At 44.1% G+C, this 17,945-nt stretch overlaps 1 protein-coding gene across 1 annotated transcript; it reads right to left on the bottom strand.

Annotated features, from left to right (window-relative positions):
• Positions 1 to 1,534: 1,534 nt before the first annotated feature.
• Positions 1,535 to 10,538, bottom strand: LOC120689250 (bidirectional sugar transporter SWEET12-like). The gene is made up of 6 exons (XM_039971561.1): positions 10,493 to 10,538; positions 10,305 to 10,341; positions 2,871 to 3,075; positions 2,637 to 2,798; positions 2,423 to 2,542; positions 1,535 to 1,867 (listed from the first exon to the last, which is right to left on the bottom strand). Exons 1-6 carry the CDS (start codon positions 10,536 to 10,538, stop codon positions 1,535 to 1,537), a joined length of 903 nt encoding a protein of 300 aa, XP_039827495.1.
• Between the last annotated feature and the right edge of the window lie 7,407 nt (positions 10,539 to 17,945).

Genomic DNA, 17,945 nt, shown 5'->3' with positions numbered 1-17,945 from the left:
GGTCATGCGCGGCAGTGGAGCAAAGTAGGTGAGGTCGGCCTGCGGCGGTACCTCGACATTGATGGTGATCTGGAGAAGTGGGGCAACTTTGCTCACCACCTCGGCGGCGACTAAGGAAACGGAACTGCGGCGTGGAGTTCTGAGGCGGGCGTAGCGAGGTCCCCGCATGTGGTGTTTCTTCGAGGCGACGAGAGCGAGGTCCAACGGTGGATGTGGCGAGACCCCTGCGCGTTGTGTTTTCGTGGTGGCGACTGCGAGGCAGCCTACGAGAGGTCCGGTTTTGGTGGTATCACTCCGTCAAGTGGAGGGTGGTGTTGCAGCGGCACGTCGGAGGAGGGTCTCACATGGCGGCGGTCTTCCCGGTGCGGTGCGGTCTGCATCCTTCGGTTCCCTATCGACGCAGGTGGACATCTGGAGGTTCTCGGCGACTACATAGGTGTGGAGGTTTTGGGGGGTGCCGCGGATTCTTGTTCAGCTACGTCTGCTGTGTAGAGTTTTTTTTTCTTCCGTCTGGATAGAGTTTGCCTTTGGTGGCGAGTGGAGCGGCTTGTGTCGATGTCACAATCCGACTGGCCTGAGTTGTTTGAGGAGTGCTGAGTTCGGCGCGTGTTGATGCCCCAATCTATCCCACCGGTGTTGTTTGTTTCTGTGGTTTTTCTTTTCCTTTTTGTTGCCTGGTTATGACCTCTCATGGACATAACCTTGTATTCTCTGCTATATCAATAATAACGCACTCGTTGAGTGCCGTTCGTTCAAAAAAAAAAAGTTAGGTGTGCTAATACGTACATGATCTTGCTCTATGATATATATACTGCTGGTCGATCGATCTTATTACTAATTAAGGATCGGCATACTTTGCCTTTCAGTGAGAGGTCGGGGCACGGAAGGACACGCTTCCGGCCGGATGTGTCTGTTTGGGCGGGTGCGCTGATCACACACAGGCACGCGCCGTTGCCGCAACGCAAAAGCAGCATGCGCCTCGATGGATATCAACACCCGATCCATCCACCAATAACTGAGCAATAGTTTACTGGTACTCCATCACTCAATCAGTGCTCAATGCAATCTCATCCCCAGCAAAAGCAGTGTGCTAGCTGATCGATCGACGACGCAGATCAAGATGGAGACGGAAGCAATACATGTAGCTTATTTATTGATCAGCTGATGATCGGAGAGCTAGCTGCTAGTAGGCTGAACAAATGGTACCAGTACACGTGTGCATCCGATCCTGACGACTTCCAATCATGGACCGTCCGTCAGTTAGTAGCTAGTAGCCCACGTACAAGCTGATCGATAAACCTACGGCTACTGATGATGATCATCACATACATACACGAATCGAAACGAACTTATAACACGTACCTACGTGCACGCGTGCACCACAGGAGACATTCATTCGTACACACTCCTACTTTCACTAATAGATCGTACATGCATAGTGCTCCGCACAAACTAAACAATAATAATCGAACGATGATGAGTAGCAATGATAGTTAGGTGTGCGCTCCAGATGCCGTCGACCTCGGTCCATCGATCAGACCACCTCCACGGTCCTCGGCTGCGGGATGATCACGGCCGGAGGCGCCAGTGGCGGCGGCGGCGGCGGCATGATGTCGACGACGACGACATCGTCCTTGTTGGCGCCGTCGTCGGCGCTCATCCTGGCCTCCCCGTCAGCGTCGAGGGTCGCCGCGACGTGGACCTGCTGGCGCACCTGCTGCTGCGGCTCCTTCTCGGCGTCGGCGGCGGCCTGCGCGAGCGCGACCACCTGCATCTGCGACACGGCGCCGTTCTTCTTGGGGTTCCGGTACACAAAGTAGAGCCACATCTGGGCCAGGCCGAACAGCAAGCCCAGCACGTTGGGCATCTGCACACAAGCAATATACACGTACGTCAATTTGTTTCATCAGTCATCAATCACAATTTCCCCCCTTCACGAGATCAGTTAATTAAATGCATCTTAATTAGTTTTGGATAGCTGTTAGTTCTCTATATATCTAGCTGCTTTAGTCTTCGTTCTGTGTTTGCTGGCTTTTCAAGAACATGTACAGGAGTTAGGAGTTTAGCCTATAGTATCTGATTTAAACACTACTACTTTAGCTGCCCTTTCACGCTTGCAAGTACGTTTTGCTTTGCTTTAATTTGCAAAAAGATGGTGCCACTAGCTACTATGTGTACTGTTTTATCATTTTTGTTAGGTTCTGTCGACAGAAAACAGCTGGCTCGTGGGTCGTGACACAAACGCAAACACCTGTACTTCACTACGCGTGATTACATAAAACAATGTGTATTAAACCATTTAGCAGCACCTTAACCTGGCTATCTATACTACCTTTGCCAGCCTGCTTATAAAGCTAGCACGAGCGAGATGATTAAAAGCGAAAAGAAAAAAAAGTTGAAGATGAGTATGCACTGTAATTACCGCGACGAATAAATCTTTCAAGAGGAGGCCGTAGAAGAACCAGGCGACGGCGCTGATGGTCAGGAAGAAGGAGAGCCAGAAGGGCATGAACTCGACGCTCTTGGTCCGGATCACTTGACGCTGTCGTTGTTGCAAAATTATTGACAGCAAGTTCATAGTTGATCCAAGTAATTATTAGTAATATAAACCGAGTGCTGCTGGTAGCAGAGCTTACGATGATGGCGAGAGGCGCTACGAAGACGGCGAGGGCGAAGGCGACGCCGATGCCGGCGGCGATGGAGACGCGGCGCTGGCCCTCGACGTAGAACTGCAGGAAGGCGACCATGGCCCCGAAGAGCCCCATGTTCATGATGCACAGCAATTTCATGTTGAAAACCTGCGTTCGTTGCGACCGATCGATCAGTATACTGCTAGAGCTGAACCAGCCAAAAAATGTATGTATGTGCACCATTGCATCCTTGGGCGCGTAGACGAGGTAGATGGCGAGGTAGACGGACTCGACGACGCAGGCGATGGCGTTGATGGAGAGGAGGACGTCCATGCTCAGCAGCGCGTAGTAGAGCCACAGCATTGCGCTCAGCAGCGCCACCACGTACGGCACCGACAGGAACGACTCCGTCGACTTCTTCTTGTACACGCGGTAGAACGTCGGCCTGTAATGTAATCCACACATGTGAGGCGATTAGGGGAGAAGATCAGCGAGCTAGTAGCTAATGCTAGCCTCCATGTGTGTGTGTGAGAGAGAGATGTTGGATTGATCTCCAAGACTTGGTCAAGGGACCAAGTCCAACTTCCCCTAATCACGCCCTGATCGGGGGCACTAATCATCATTAAGGTAGTGGGCCCCTTCTGTCAGCGCCACAACTATAAGAACCCTGTTGAGGAGGGCACGCAAATTAAGGTTTTGCTGAGACCTCATCTACGCGGGTATCGGTCCGATCACGAAGGGCGCTGTACCGAGGGATGACCCCTATCACCACCGTCACTGCGCCTCATCGCCGGTCGCCACTGCACTGCACTGCAGCGACGATCTTCACCTACACCGACGACTTTCATCCTCTACTTCCACAGCCAATGGTTAGTGTCTCTGCTCTCTCCTTCTCTCTCTAGTTCATGTATTCAACAACCCCTGTTTTATCCAATAGAAAAGAAAGTACCAACTCAATCTATTCCTAGAGATCCTAAAGGGCTTAACAATGGTATCAGAGCCGATCTAGTGGGTAGATCAAGACGGGAGAAGTTTGGATTCGTCATGAATCGAAAGGAATCAAAAGAAAAGATAGGTTTTCGATGCAAATCGAAAAACAGAAATGTAACCCTAACCCTAACCGATTGGATGGGGAATAGAACAAAGAAAAGAGGCGGCGGGACGTACCTGCACGCACCACCGTCGGCCGCCGCCGCACTGGAAAGACACCAGAGCCGCCGTTTTGCCGGTGGACCACCGCCGTCGCGCGGGATGAAGACCCGAGCCGCCGCTCGGCATGCGGGCTTGGGCACCGCAGCAAGGCCGCTCGATGGCGGCGCGCTCGCGCGAGGGTGAATGCGCACGCCGGCGAGTGGGCCTGCGGCGGCGCCGTTACCATGCCTCTTCTCCGGCCGCCAATGGCCACCGCCGCTCGGTGGAGGAAAAAGAAAGAGGAGGAGAGGAAGATAGAACAGCTCGGTGCCGCCGCGCATCGCCAGGCGGCGCCGCCGTCGGCGCCGATCACCTCCTCCGTCGAACACAGCGCAGATCGCCGCTCGGGCCGCCACCTCCGTTCGGGAGAGAGAAAGGAGAGAAGGGAAAAAACAAGCAAGGCCCAGGTCTGCGCGCAGCCATGGCACGGCCATGGCGCGTCGACCAACCCTGGCGGCGCGCCGGCAAAGGAGGGGGAGGGCTGCGGTGGCGCGGCGCCCCTTCGGCCGCTTTGGCCACCGCCGCTCGGTGCGCAGAAAGCAAGGAGAGGAGAAATGGTTTAGGGTTTGGGGCAGCTGACCGGCGACGCCGGTTTTACCCGGCCGGAATCGACGGAGGACCGTCGGATTTAATCCGACGGCCCTGAGCGACGCGCGAGGTTTTGGGCCATATGAGGCCCAGGGGGGTGTCCACAACCGGGCCGAATTTCCGGCCCAGGCCCAGGTTGCGGCCTGGGCGCGGGGGAGCGCGCCGCGCACTCGCGGGCCGTGGGCCACGCTCCGCTGTGGGCCGCTGGCTGGCTCGCTGGGCCTCTGTAAGGATCACCGGGGTGTCCGACCCTAGAGGGGGAGGGGGTGAATAGGGTCGCTAATTGCTTTTTAACCTAGGGCTCAAGCTACTTGCATAAGATAAACCTAACACGTCATACGCATGCTAGTTATGACTAAGGTTTATCTATGCTACTCTCTACTTACCCCTAAAAAGACTTGCAACCTAGCTAATCCTAATCAAACTAACTAGGAAAGTAAAGGAATGCAAGGTAGAGTAAGTGCGGAAACGTAATGCGGTAAGTAAAGAGGTAAGTGCAAGAGAGATGCAAACTCCTGAGTAGACACGGTCATGTAACGTGGTTCGGCATAAACGCCTACGTCCACGGGACACCGAGGCTCTTCCGATCACCGTCTTGCACTACGCCACCAATGGCGATGCCGGCAAGCAAAGGCAAGTGCCCACAAGACACCGAGTCTCGTGCACCGCCACCGTCTCTCTCGGTCACCCGGCCGAAATCCACTACGGAGCTTCTCCACCAAGGAGGGGGCCTCCTCTTCCCCCGCACAAAGTGTCGTTGCCACTCCACACCAAGACAGAGGGTCACACGACGGATCACAAGTTGCTTGCCGCAGCAAGACTTCTCTCAAGGGAGCTCTCGCAAGAACTAATCCCTAAACAAGCACTAAGCACTCTCACAAGTGTGCTTAAGCCTATATGATGTACAATGAAGCTCTATGGTGGTTGGAGATGTTCTTGGGTGTGTTTGGGATGTTCAGCAACTCCAGCACACTTCAAATGGCCGGGGTGAGGCGTATATATAGGCCACCAAGTCTTGTAGCCGTTGCTCCAACGGTCAGCTGAAAATCTGCTACCACCGGAAGAACCGATGCCTCTTGGCAGGGTAGCGTCGGTTCATCCGGTCACTCACAACATGAAGTAGCCGTTGAAGTCCTGACAGCTGACGCAGAGACCACCGGTTGAACCGATGCAATGCACCGATGCCTCACCGGTTCAACCGGTGCTGAAAGAATCTTCTCCTGGATGCTGACGTCATTACACCGGTGGTATGCACCGATGCACCGTCGGTTGAACCGGTGCTGAAGAAACTTCTTCTGGGCACTTGACATCGTCTCTGGTACAAAGGACGGCCATTGCACCGATGCCCTATTTTGGACCGTCGGTTCAACCGGTGCCTATAGGCTGACTTGGCTTCGATTCCCTTCTGCACCAAAGTATCAAGGCGTCGGTTCTTCCGACTACCAGCGGAACCCCCGTAGGGGCAGTCCATCGGGCCTTGCTACGCCTATCTTCTCTTTCTCTTTGTCATCACTTGAACCTAAAAGCCTGAGAATGATCATCTTAACAATCATATTAGTCCAAGTGTTGTGTTGTCATTCGATCACCAAAATCACTCGAAATGGCATCAATGGTGCCATGTTCGTTACAGCCTCCCAGCACAGTAACAAAGTTCAACAGATTTTCAACTTTTTTTTCCAGAGGCATTTTGAATGATATTTAGATGGTTTTGTTCACAGTTTGTTCTCCATTCAATTTTGCACCAACGTGTATATTGCTTAGGAGAATAAAAGAGTACAGCAATGTCTTTGGACACAGAATTTTATATGTTTCCGCTGTAAAGTAAAAGTCTCAACCTCTATTTAAATTAGAACCAACGGCATAATTTAAATAGAGGAGAAGAAAGATATTAGTTTAAAGTTGATTATGATATTGTTATTTTCTGACCAATGTTGATTATAACAATATTATAATTTCATTGTGATTTCAAGTTCAATGTAATTCTCTGACATTTTTGCATCAGAATAATCATTTTTTCAGAGAAAAGAGAAAGACAAAGAATTGTTTCTGAAAAGAAAGAAAAGTTTTCCGCTGCAATAAAAAAAAAGATAGACTCAGATGAGTTTTTCCCTGTGGGAAAAAGGAGTCTCTATGTTTAAGGTTAAGAAAAGCTTCCGCTGTTGTATGTCAAAGAAAGAATGTTTTGGCACCATTTTGCCATTGTAAGTATCAAGTTGAGCATTAGCTTGCTCTTAAAAGAAAAGAAATTTAAAGTTTATTATGATGTTGTCATTTTCTGACCAAAGTTGATGATGTCAATATTATAATTTTTATTCCAGTCATGTGTTCTATTTCTGTCCAACGGTGATATAGAATTGAAAGTAAAGGAAAGTTGTATGTTTTAATTTTGACCAACGTTAAATTAAGACATACAATTCTTCCCAAGTAGAGAGAAATTAACAGACAAAAGTTGATTCTGATCAACGCTACAGATAAAGTTTAGAGGTTATTCAGCTGTATAGTTGAGGTTAAGAAAGAAAAGTGTTTGTTCCATTCTAACTTTTAGTTGATATGGAAAAGAGATGCAACTGTTTTCGAAAAGTTTTTGGTTTTTCTCACTAAAGTTTTGCGAATATTGTAATTCGTTAAATTTTCTGATTAAATTGGAACCAACGGGAAGATTTAATCAGAAAAGAAAGTATATGTGCATGTTTTAGTCATTGTGACCAAAGTTTTATCACTATATTATGTTTTTTCCTTGTCCTTCAACAGTAAAGATAATGGTTGAAATGAGTTTGACGCACGTTAAATTTGACCAATGTTGAATTAAACATGCATTGCAAATGCCTTTCAAGTTTTATACCGCATGTCAGAAAAGTTTTTGGCACTTGTGTCACTTATGACAGGAAAAGTTGTGATGGATCATGTGCTACTTGAGTATCACATAAAAGTAAAGAAGTCTGGGGGAGCTTTTAAAGTTATCCCAACAATTCTCATGCACTACTATAGTGGCATGTTGGATAGTGACTTGAAAAGAATCGAAGGACAAAAGGAAAGTTGTATGTGAACCAAGATTGCAAGCATGACTTGCAAAAGTATATCAAAATGAAGAACTTGATGAGTTCTTGAAAGTGCAACAAATCAAGAACTCTGAGGAGCTCTTAAAAAGGAACGAGGAAATGGTACTCCAATTATTTTGTATGACTTGGTCATATGAATAAACTTCTAGTAATGAAAGGATCCTCATTCACAAGTGTAAAGATATTTTCGAAATTATGGCAGCAAAGTTTGTGCCATATTTCGAGGGGGAGAAAGTTTTGAAAGACAAGAAAGATTAAAATTTAGAAAGAATTTTCCCCGTAAAGTTAAATGCGATGCATTTTTTAAAAAGTAAGGATGATCTATTAAAGTGAATATGACCGAAAAGGGAGTACAACGGTCATAATGTTGATACCCTAACCATAAAAATAAGCAAGATTCTTGGAGTTTTTTAGCTCTAAATAGGAAGAAAAGAAAGTTGAGCCTCAAAACATCCGAAAGAAAAGGTGGTGCTTAAAGCAAGGTGGTACTTAAAAGCACCCTTTGAGGCTTGTAAAGAACAAACCCAAACAAAAGTTTGAAGATAATCTGGTGGAGTAAAGTATGCCGAGAACTAAGGCTTGAAGAGAAGTGGGACTGTATATTCACTCCTATGATTCAAGCACTGAAATTGTCTCAACATATGTTTTGACGTTGTATGAATGTCATAAATTGAGTTGTCTCATTCATCGACGTGGCGAGAAGCCATGGAAGATATAATGAGATCTAAAAGTTCTAAATTTATTTTGGAACATGGAATAAGTTTCTAATGGAGCCAAGACAGTAGGCTATAATGGGTCTACAAGATTGAAACGTGACTCCGGAGGGAACATGAAAAGTTGCTAAGCTCGACTTATGGCAAAAAGTATTGTGCAAAGAAAAAGAAAAAAAAGGTTATAATGAGACATTTTATTCAGTCTCATGAAAGGATTCTTTTAGAATCATAATGTAATTGATGGCATACTGCTTTTAGAATTGCATCAGATGGATGTTGGAGCAATACCTCCCGATGGAGATTTGCTCAAGAAAGTATATACATGGCATAACCAAATGGTTCCTTTTGATGTGGAAAGAAAAGAACATCGGAATACCATCTGATGAAATCAGATCACTAAATAGTGATATCTAAAATTTTATGAGTGCAAAGAAAGTTTTGGGTTTTAAGTAAAACTCAAGATGACAAATTGCAAATATGCAAAGTTCAAAGATGGGAAATTCCTTTTCCCGCAAAGTCCAAAGAAGATTATTATGATCTCTAGTTTTGATAGGAATAATCTTGGTGAAGAGTCATTCGCTCTAGGAAAGGAAATTCACCGGGATAAAAGAAAAAAAGGGTATCAGGACATTCGCAGAGAGCATACTTAGAAAAGAGTTCTAAAGATATATAGTATGCATGCGAGTAAGCCTACGCCTGTCCTATTGTCAAGGGTAATAGTTTTGGAATTTTCAGGATTCCAGGAACTGTTATATGATCGATCAAAATAAAGTGGTTCCATGTGCTTCAGCTGTTGGAAGCAAAATTAGTGCTCAAAAGAATTTACCCTGACATAGTGCAAGTATCCGGGACATTTTGGCAGAAGTCCAGTCCAGCAATAGATCACTGGAATGGAGTTATAGAATGTTTTGCAATTTTGCAAAATATTGTCAGCCTCATGCTAAGTAAGAAAGAAACATTTACTCTCAAAAGGTTGTGAGTAAAAAGAATCAAGTTTTGGCGAGTTTAGTGAAGCCCACAGTAGTAGATAACACTCGAGTTTGGAGTTTTATTGTGGAAAAGCTCCAAAGCAAAATAGTTGTGATATTGTGGGTCATGTACCCAAAGTCTAGCATTATATGAGGCTACAGAACAGGCAAAATGGTTAAGAAAACCATTACCCGGAATTGATAATGGTAGACAACAGCGATATACCATTCGAATGTTTTCACTCCTATGGCAACATGTTAAGTGTGCTGCCAAACACATTGACAATGGCTTATATGTTGCAAAGGAGAAAATCCAGAATCATATGAAAACATGGAGCACCAAAGTATCAAACAAGTGTTTGCGGATCCGCTTACCAAAAGGCCTACCGCCCAAGTTGATATGGGTTTTACGGGAGGCCTATGATTTCTGGATTACTAAAGGGCCCAAAGAAAGGTTAAGGTCTTGTTTCAATACAGAAAGGTGCATTGTGGCTGTTAATCTGATGGTAAGTGATAACTGTCATGACGAAGCACGCCCTACGTACCAATCTGCAATGAGATGAGGACCGAAAGCAAAGCAAGTAAAGAAAAGAAAAGAAGTTAAGTCCAAGTTGAATAGTTTAAAGTACAAAGTTGAGATCAAGGGGGAGAATGTTGGATTGATCTCCAAGACTTGGTCAAGGGACCAAGTCCAACTTCCCCTAATCACGCCCTGATCGGGGGCACTAATCATCATTAAGGTAGTGGGCCCCTTCTGTCAGCGCCACAACTATAAAAACCCTGTTGAGGAGGGCACGCAAATTAAGGTTTTGCTGAGACCTCATCTACGCGGGTATCGGTCCGATCACGAAGGGCGCTGTACTGAGGGATGACCCCTATCACCACCGTCACTGCGCCTCATCGCCGGTCGCCACTGCACTGCACTGCAGCGACGATCTTCACCTACACCGACGACTTTCATCCTCTACTTCCACAGCCAATGGTTAGTGTCTCTGCTCTCTCCTTCTTCTCTCACTAGTTCATGTATTCAACAACCCCTGTTTTATCCAATAGAAAAGAAAGTACCAACTCAATCTATTCCTAGAGATCCTAAAGGGCTTAACGAGAGAGAGAGATGAGAGAAGTTTACACAGCACTGTGCTATAATATACTCACACTGGTGCAAGGGTGACCAGGAAAGACAAGATGTTGCCTGCAAAACAGACAAGAAAATGTTAGTTCATGCATGTTCTTGCTAGTGATTGGCATATCGTTAGCACGCACACGGTTTCGAGCTTGCATGAATTCATCATCTCCTAATTGAAACTACACACAGTAGGATGCAAGGTGCAGCATGCATGTACCTAGGATCCCCACAGCAAAGACCAACGAGTGCCCAACGGTAATCATCTTGAAAGGCTTGCTCAACAACACTAATACCCCCTGCTTATAGACAAAGGCTAAGCTAGCTAGCTTATACTACACAGCTAGCGCTGCCTAGCTCAGAGAGAGGAACAAGGAGATCCCTCTCGGGAGGCTGGCTGGTGGCTAGCTTCTTCTTCTTCTTCTTCTTCTGGTCTCTTACCACATGACACAATGCAAGTTCCCTTCCGGGCCACCCCTTGGTATTTATAGAGCCCGGATAAAGGAGCCTCCCGTCACTTGAATACTCCGATAAATCTTGCGAGAGCGGAGAGTCTGGATGATCGTCGCTGTACTAGCTAACTATCTGTTGAGCTTTGCCTTTGGCCGGCGGCATACGTGTGTCCGGGCGCACTTGACATCCCCGATCCTAATCACATCCCCGGTCCGTCTTATGTGTCGCTAATCCGCGACATGTCGCGCTAAGGAGGCGTCTCGGTTGACACATGGGTATTTTCTTGGTCATTTACATGCCTGCATAGACTACATGTGTCCATCTTCGACGACGCGCCCCCTCGCACTTCTCAATAACAATTGCATGCTGATCGATCGATCTCTAGCTCCTTGATGATCGATCAACATGTAGATGATCAGTTTTACTTGCGCTTCGGAAACATAATGGTGTAAGTAAACCTGCTCCGATATGCTTAATATTTGTATGGAGATGCATGGACGAGAAGCAAGGTAGCATCAGCACTTATGTTAGGGAAAAAAACAACTCTCTTCATGGGAGTCTCCACTGTAAATTTTCCAAATTTCTCAGAATTTGATAACACGTACGGGGATGCTGGTCTCTGACGACTCTTTTTTTCCAAAACAGCAATTAAATCAGCTTAGGTTTAAGGACACTGCACCAAGTGAAATTAAATCAACCGTAGCTAGGGAAAGATGGGTTTCGATACAGAAGCCAATTGTATTATAATACTTAATAAGGTAAAAAGAGCCAATTGTATTATAATACTTAAGGTAAAAAGATCCCTAGTAGAGTGTTAAAATTTATTTTACACAAAAGTAAAAGGGCACAGAGCTGGAATTCCAATTCTCCATCATTTTACTGATGGTTACAGAAAAGAGCAGCTTTTTATCTTTAACCATCAACGCCATATAGTGTCTGGCAGGCCGGCATGCATATGGATCGGATCCCATCGTTTATTATCTGAACTTTGAAGTTCTCATTGGCGATTAATCAGCTTATAAAGCAGGTGAAAGTTCTAGACAAATAGTTGCTTGGGGGCATGCAGAATCTGGCAAATTAAAATTGTAATCATGCACGTAAAATAATAAATCTCTCTTTTTAGTTTTTACCAAGTTGATAAAGAGCAGTGAAAAAAAAAATATGTACCAGCAACTACCCCAAGTAGTGGCACGGTTACTTTGGACCACCACGCCACAGGGATGCAAGGATGCTACGCGGGCGGCCGAGTCAAAAGCAAACTTAAGCGCGGTAAGCAAGCGAGCACCACCCAGCGGTTACTACGCACGTCGTTAGGCTGCGGCGCGATCGGAGCCGTCCACTTGCGCAGCCTATGCCAGGCTTGGGGCCATCTGCGCCGTAGACGTGCATGCGTGACCTGCGAGGTGGCTGGCCAGCTCTAATCCCCGCTTTCCAGGGTAATTATGTTGACATGCATCGTGCTCGCGCCGAGCAAGCAGTAACATACCGATCAGTAGTAGCAGCTAGAGGTGTTAATTGATGACCCTTAGTAGGTGTTAATTGATGACCCTTAGTGTACCTCCAATCCTCTTTAGTTTAAATTTTTGTACTATTTTTTTTCAAATTAAGATATCAGTTGTAGTACAAAATTTTGAATTAAAAAAAATTGGAGGTGCACCTAAGACTCACCAATAAACACCCCTAGTAGCAGTCAAACAGAATTTAGAGCTTATTATTACCATTAGTTAAAGCTATCAGTTGGCTGGAATCAACTAGGTGGACCGGAGATGTATATATACACTTTCTCCATCTTAAATTATTAATTAAACATTTTGACTTTTCTAAATATATAAACTTTACTATGCATTTAGATATATATTATGTCTAGGTGCACTGTAAAATTTATACACGTAGAAAAGTTAAAATGCCTAATAATTTGGGACGGAGGAAGTAGTTGCTAGCTCGCTAGGGAGAGTGTTAGCTAGGAATTAGCTGAGATCTTGAGTTGATTACTTACCTACTGTACTTTGTCTTCAACATTATTAATATCAATGGCTCATTTTCTCGTCAAATTTTACTGCAGTAGTGAGTAGTGACAGGCACTGTCACGGTTGCGGAAGGCTAGCCAGATAGGCTTCGTTCGTCTTTGAAAAAAATAAAGTAGTGTACATGTATATTAGTATATGAGATATTTGGGAACATGCTAAGACTAGCTAAGGTGTCCGTATAGGCGTATAGTGACCTCAGTTTTGAAGTGGAGAATGTTGATGTCCCGAAGCATATTGAGCTGATTCACTGATCTTGCATTTGCATAACTCTCAGCTGTCCACTGTCTGCTAGGAAGATCTAGCCCCATCAGATCTGTAACATTATCCTCAACTCCCTCAGCATCTTCCTCTGAAGATTCATCACTAACACCACCCACTGAAGATGCTGCAGCTAAGTCACTGGGATTTGGAGCGTAGTCCACATCATCAGAATCATCACTATTCCTTTGCCTTTTGGATGACACGGCCTTCTTGATTTTAGAAGCAGTGACCTTCTGTATCTTTCGAAGTGTCCTGATATCAAGAATTAACCATAAGACACAATTGTTCAAGTATAAGAATATTGTCACATCAAATCATCACAAGATAACAAAATTCAGCAACTCTGTGTACTGACAGATCGTCCGCAAGAATACCGCGGACTGTTCGTGTCCTTTGTGCTGAATCTGCATAACCACAGACCGTCCGCCAGCCTAGCGCGGACTGTCCGCATTGGATCTGTTCATGTGCAGAAAGCACAAAATCGCCCTAAAACTTGATTCACCCACAATTTGAGTTTTGATTCAAATCAACCAACCAAATTTTAACCATAGCATCTACTCATCACTAGAAACAAGTTTCCCCAATTGGTTTCACAAATCCATGACTAAAAAATAGATCGGAGCACCCCAAACCCTAGCCTTTTTCATGATGAAATCCATAAATATAATGAGAGGAATCAATAGAATACTGAGAGGACATGATGGAGAATCTTGAGAAGAGTCCGGGGATGTGATCGGACCGTCCGGGAACCACGCCAAAAATCCTTCACCTTGAAGTCTCCCCCACGTGCTTGAGAGAGAAAGGGAGAGAGCTTTTGGTGATATGTGTGCGGTTTGGTGGGGGAGGTGAAAGAGATACCCCATTATAGGTCAAGACTGGCCGACCCCACAACTCGGCGCACGGGCGGACCGTCCGCGGTCTTGGGCGGACCGTCCGCCGGTGCACTCAAAAAACCCTGTGAAACAGTCGAGTGGCGGACTGCCCGTGGTCCAATGCGGACTGTTCGCGCCTTGCTCAGAGAACAAACTGTCGGTGTATCCGATGCTAACCGGTTGCATCGGTGACCCGCGGACCGTCCGCGGTCCTTTGGCGGACCGTCCGCTACACAATTTTTGCAGCTGGAACTTCTCAGCAGAGCCTCTGGTGAACAAATCCCATGAACGGCGGACCATTCGCCTCTTACCCGCGTACCGTCCGCGCTACCAAATTTCAGACTGTCCAGAATTTTGCCAATTTTCACAATTTCAACTTTAATTTGGGATCATTGCTCATATGAAAAATCCAAAAATCTCAAAACTTGCATTAAAACCTTCCAAATACTCATAAGAGCAAGTAACAACTAGAAATCAAAAATAAATCGAACAAAATCAAGAAAACTCATAAATGGCTCAAAAATACCCTAAAATTTCAGAAAATTGAAACAAGTGATGCATAGAAGAACCATATGCCACATGTACTAGTTTTCAAGCCATATTTGAGAAGTCAATGATATTGAGCTCATTTCTCAACTTGCAAAACCGAGATTCATCCAATGGCTTGGTAAATATATCGGCTAATTGATCATCCATGCCAATTCCATCTATCTTGATATCACCCTTGTTCACATGATCTCTAAGAAAATGATGACGGATATCAATATGCTTGGTTCTTGAATGTTGCACCGGATTAGTTGCAATTTTCACAGTGCTTTCATTATCACACAATAAGAGAATCTCATCAAACTTCACACTAAAATCAAGAAGAGTTTACTTCATCCATAACAATTGTGCACAACAACTTTCGGCCGAAATATATTCCGCTTCGGCGGTTGAAAGAGCCACGAAATTTTACTTCTTTGAAGACCAAGAAACAAGAGATCTTCCAAGAAATTGACAACCACCGGAAATGCTTTTCCTATCAACCTTGCACTCTGCATAATCCAAATCCGAAAATCCAACCAAGTCAAATTGAGCACCCTTGGGATATAAAAGCAAATATTAGGAGTATATTTCAAGTATCTCAATATCCTTTTGACGGCGGTTAAATGACATTCTCTATGTGCGGCTTGAAATCATGCACACATGCAAACACTAAACATGATGTCGGGTCTAGATGCGGTCAAATAAAGCAAACTACCAATCATAGAATGGTAAAGCTTTTGGTCAACCGGGTTACCTCCCTCATCTAGGTCGAAATACCCATTGGTGGCCATAGGAGTCTTGATTGGTTTTGCATCTTTCATACCAAATTTCTTCAAGATATCCTTCACATATTTAGATTGACACACAAAGGTGCCGTCCTTGAGTTGCTTGATTTGAAGTCTAAGAAAGAAACTCAATTCACCAATCATGGACATCTCAAATTCCCTAGACATCATTTCACCAAATTCCTCACAAAAACTTGGGTTAGTTGAACCAAAGATAATATCATCAATATAAATTTGACAAACAAACAAATCCTTACCAATTACTTTAGTGAACAAAATAGTGTCAACCTTACCAATTTTGAAGCCCTTAGAAATAAGAAAGTCCCTCAATCTTTCATACCAAGTTCGTGGAGCTTGCTTAAGACCATAGAGAGCTTTAGAGAGCTTGTATACATGATTTGGCTTCTTGGGATCTTCAAAACCGGGAGGTTGCTCAACAAAAACAAGTTCACTAATCTTACCATTCAAGAAAGCACTTTTCGCATCCATTTGAAATAGTTTTATGTTGTGAGAGCAAGCATAAGCTAATAAAATTCTAATAACTTCTAATCTAGCAACAGGAGCAAAAGTTTCACCGAAATCCAAATCTTCGACTTGAGTGAAGCCTTGAGCCACCAACCTTGCCTTGTTTCTCACAACCATTCCATTTTCATTTTGCTTGTTTCTAAAGACCCATTTAGTCCGAATGACATTATAACTCTTGGGCCTCTCCACTAGATCCCAAACATGATTCCGGATGAAATTATTCAATTCTTCATGCATAGCATTCACCCAATCCGGATCTCTCAAAGCTTCATCTACACGGTTAGGTTCAAGAAAAAATATAAAAGAATAATATTCACAAAATGAAGCAATGCGAGATCGAGTTTGGACACCCTTACTAATATCACCCATGATTTGATCCACGGGGTGATCCTTTGCAAGAACATGATGAATCCTTTAAGGAACAATGGGCTCTTGAGTTGATGTAGAGGGTGAACTAGATGAACCCACTTGATCTTATACTTGAGAATCATCATTGCTTGAATCTTGTACAATTGGTTGTGCTTGATCATTTGAGACAGAGGTTGAAGGATTGACTCTAATAAAAAATAGAAGGACTCATCCTCATCTTCTTCTCTTGGTCTAACATCACCAATTGACATATTTTTCATAGCATTTCTCAAGCCATCACTTCTCACATCATCAAGATTTTCTTATTCATTACGAGACACATTGGTTTCATCAAACTCCACATCATAAGCTTCTTCAACAATGCCATGAGTTTTGTTGTAGACCCGATAAGCCTTGCTACATGATGAATACCCAAGAAGAAAACACTCATCACATTTACTTTGAAACTTTGATAACCGAGTTCCCTTCTTAAGAATATAGCATTTGCAACCAAATACTCTAAAATATAAGATATTTGGCTTCCTTCCAATAAGCAACTCATATGGGGTCTTGTTATGAAATCTATGGCAATATAATCTATTAGAAGCATGACAAGCCGTGTTGATTGCTTCGGCCCAAAAGCTATCCGAAATATTGTACTCGGAGAGCATTGATCTTGTCATATCAATCAAAGTTCTATTTTTCCTCTCAACAAGACCATTTTGTTCCGGAGTGTACTTGGTTGAGAATTCATACTTGATTCCTTTCTCATCACACCATTCCTCAACTCTTGTGTTTCTAAATTCACTTCCATTGTCACTTCTTATTTTCTTCACCTTGAGCTCAAATTCATTTTCGGCCCTTGTTATGAATTTCTTGAATGTGTCATATGTATCAGCCTTGTCATGAAGAAAAAAAACCCATGTATATCTTGAATAATCATCTACTAACACAAGACAATAGCAATTACCATCAATACTTCTATATGTTGTAGGACCAAATAAATCAATATGCAATAATTCCAATGGTCTCTCGGTTGACATGACACTCTTAGTGGGATGAGCATTTGCAACTTGCTTTCCGGCTTGACATGCACTACATAATTTGTCCTTTTTAAATTTCACATTCTTCAAGCCAACTACTAAATCATGCTTCAAGAGTCGGTTAAGTTGTTTCATGCCAATATGACCAAGTTTTCTATGCCATAACCAACCCAAAGATGATTGAGAGAACAAACAAGTAGATAAGTTTGCCTCTTTAGTAAAAATCCATAAGATATACATCCTCATGTCTAAATCCCGTAAATATGTGATCCTTTCCATCCAAGCTAGTCACTACAACATCATCTTTAGTAAAACTACACTTATAGCCAAGATCACAAAGTTGAGTGACTGCTAAGATATTGAACTTGAGAGAATCAACCAACAATACTTTTGAAAGAGAATGATCACTTGAGATAATAATTGTACCAATTCATTTGACTTTGCCTCGGCTATTGTCACCAAAGATGATATCACTATAACCAACCACATTATCATCAAGAGAAGAGAACATCTTTGGATCTCTGGTCATGTGTTGAGCGCAACCACTATCAAGCACCCAATATCTTCCTCCGGCCTTATAATTCACCTAGAAAAGAGAAGTAACTCTTTTAGGTACCCAAATTTTCTTGGGTCCTTGGATGTTAGTGACCAAGGTTTTAGGCACCCAAATGGCATTTTTTAGCACCATATATAGGTAACCCAACATATTTTGCACTAACACAATCCTTAGAATCTTTCATGAGAATATAGTTAGAATCAAAGGATACAACTTTGTTGTTGGTGCAATTCTTCTCATTATGGCCCAACTTTTTGCACTTTTCACAAAATGGC

This window comes from Panicum virgatum, chromosome 9N (genome assembly GCF_016808335.1).
Source record: "Panicum virgatum strain AP13 chromosome 9N, P.virgatum_v5, whole genome shotgun sequence".
Lineage (NCBI taxonomy): Eukaryota > Viridiplantae > Streptophyta > Magnoliopsida > Poales > Poaceae > Panicum > Panicum virgatum.
The sequence above is the reverse complement of the archived record's forward strand: the minus strand, read 5'-3'. Positions and strand labels throughout refer to the sequence as shown.

Bases quoted from the DNA above. Each gene is read 5' to 3' on its own strand.
- LOC120689250 (XM_039971561.1), bottom strand. From the start codon at position 10,538: ATGATTACCGTTGGGCACTCGTTGGTCTTTGCTGTGGGGATCCTAG. The intron at 10,342-10,492 runs GTACATGCATGC...TCTGTTTTGCAG, and splicing joins CTTTGCTGTGGGGATCCTAG to GCAACATCTTGTCTTTCCTG. The intron at 2,799-2,870 runs GTGCACATACAT...CAACGAACGCAG, and splicing joins ACGCGCCCAAGGATGCAATG to GTTTTCAACATGAAATTGCT.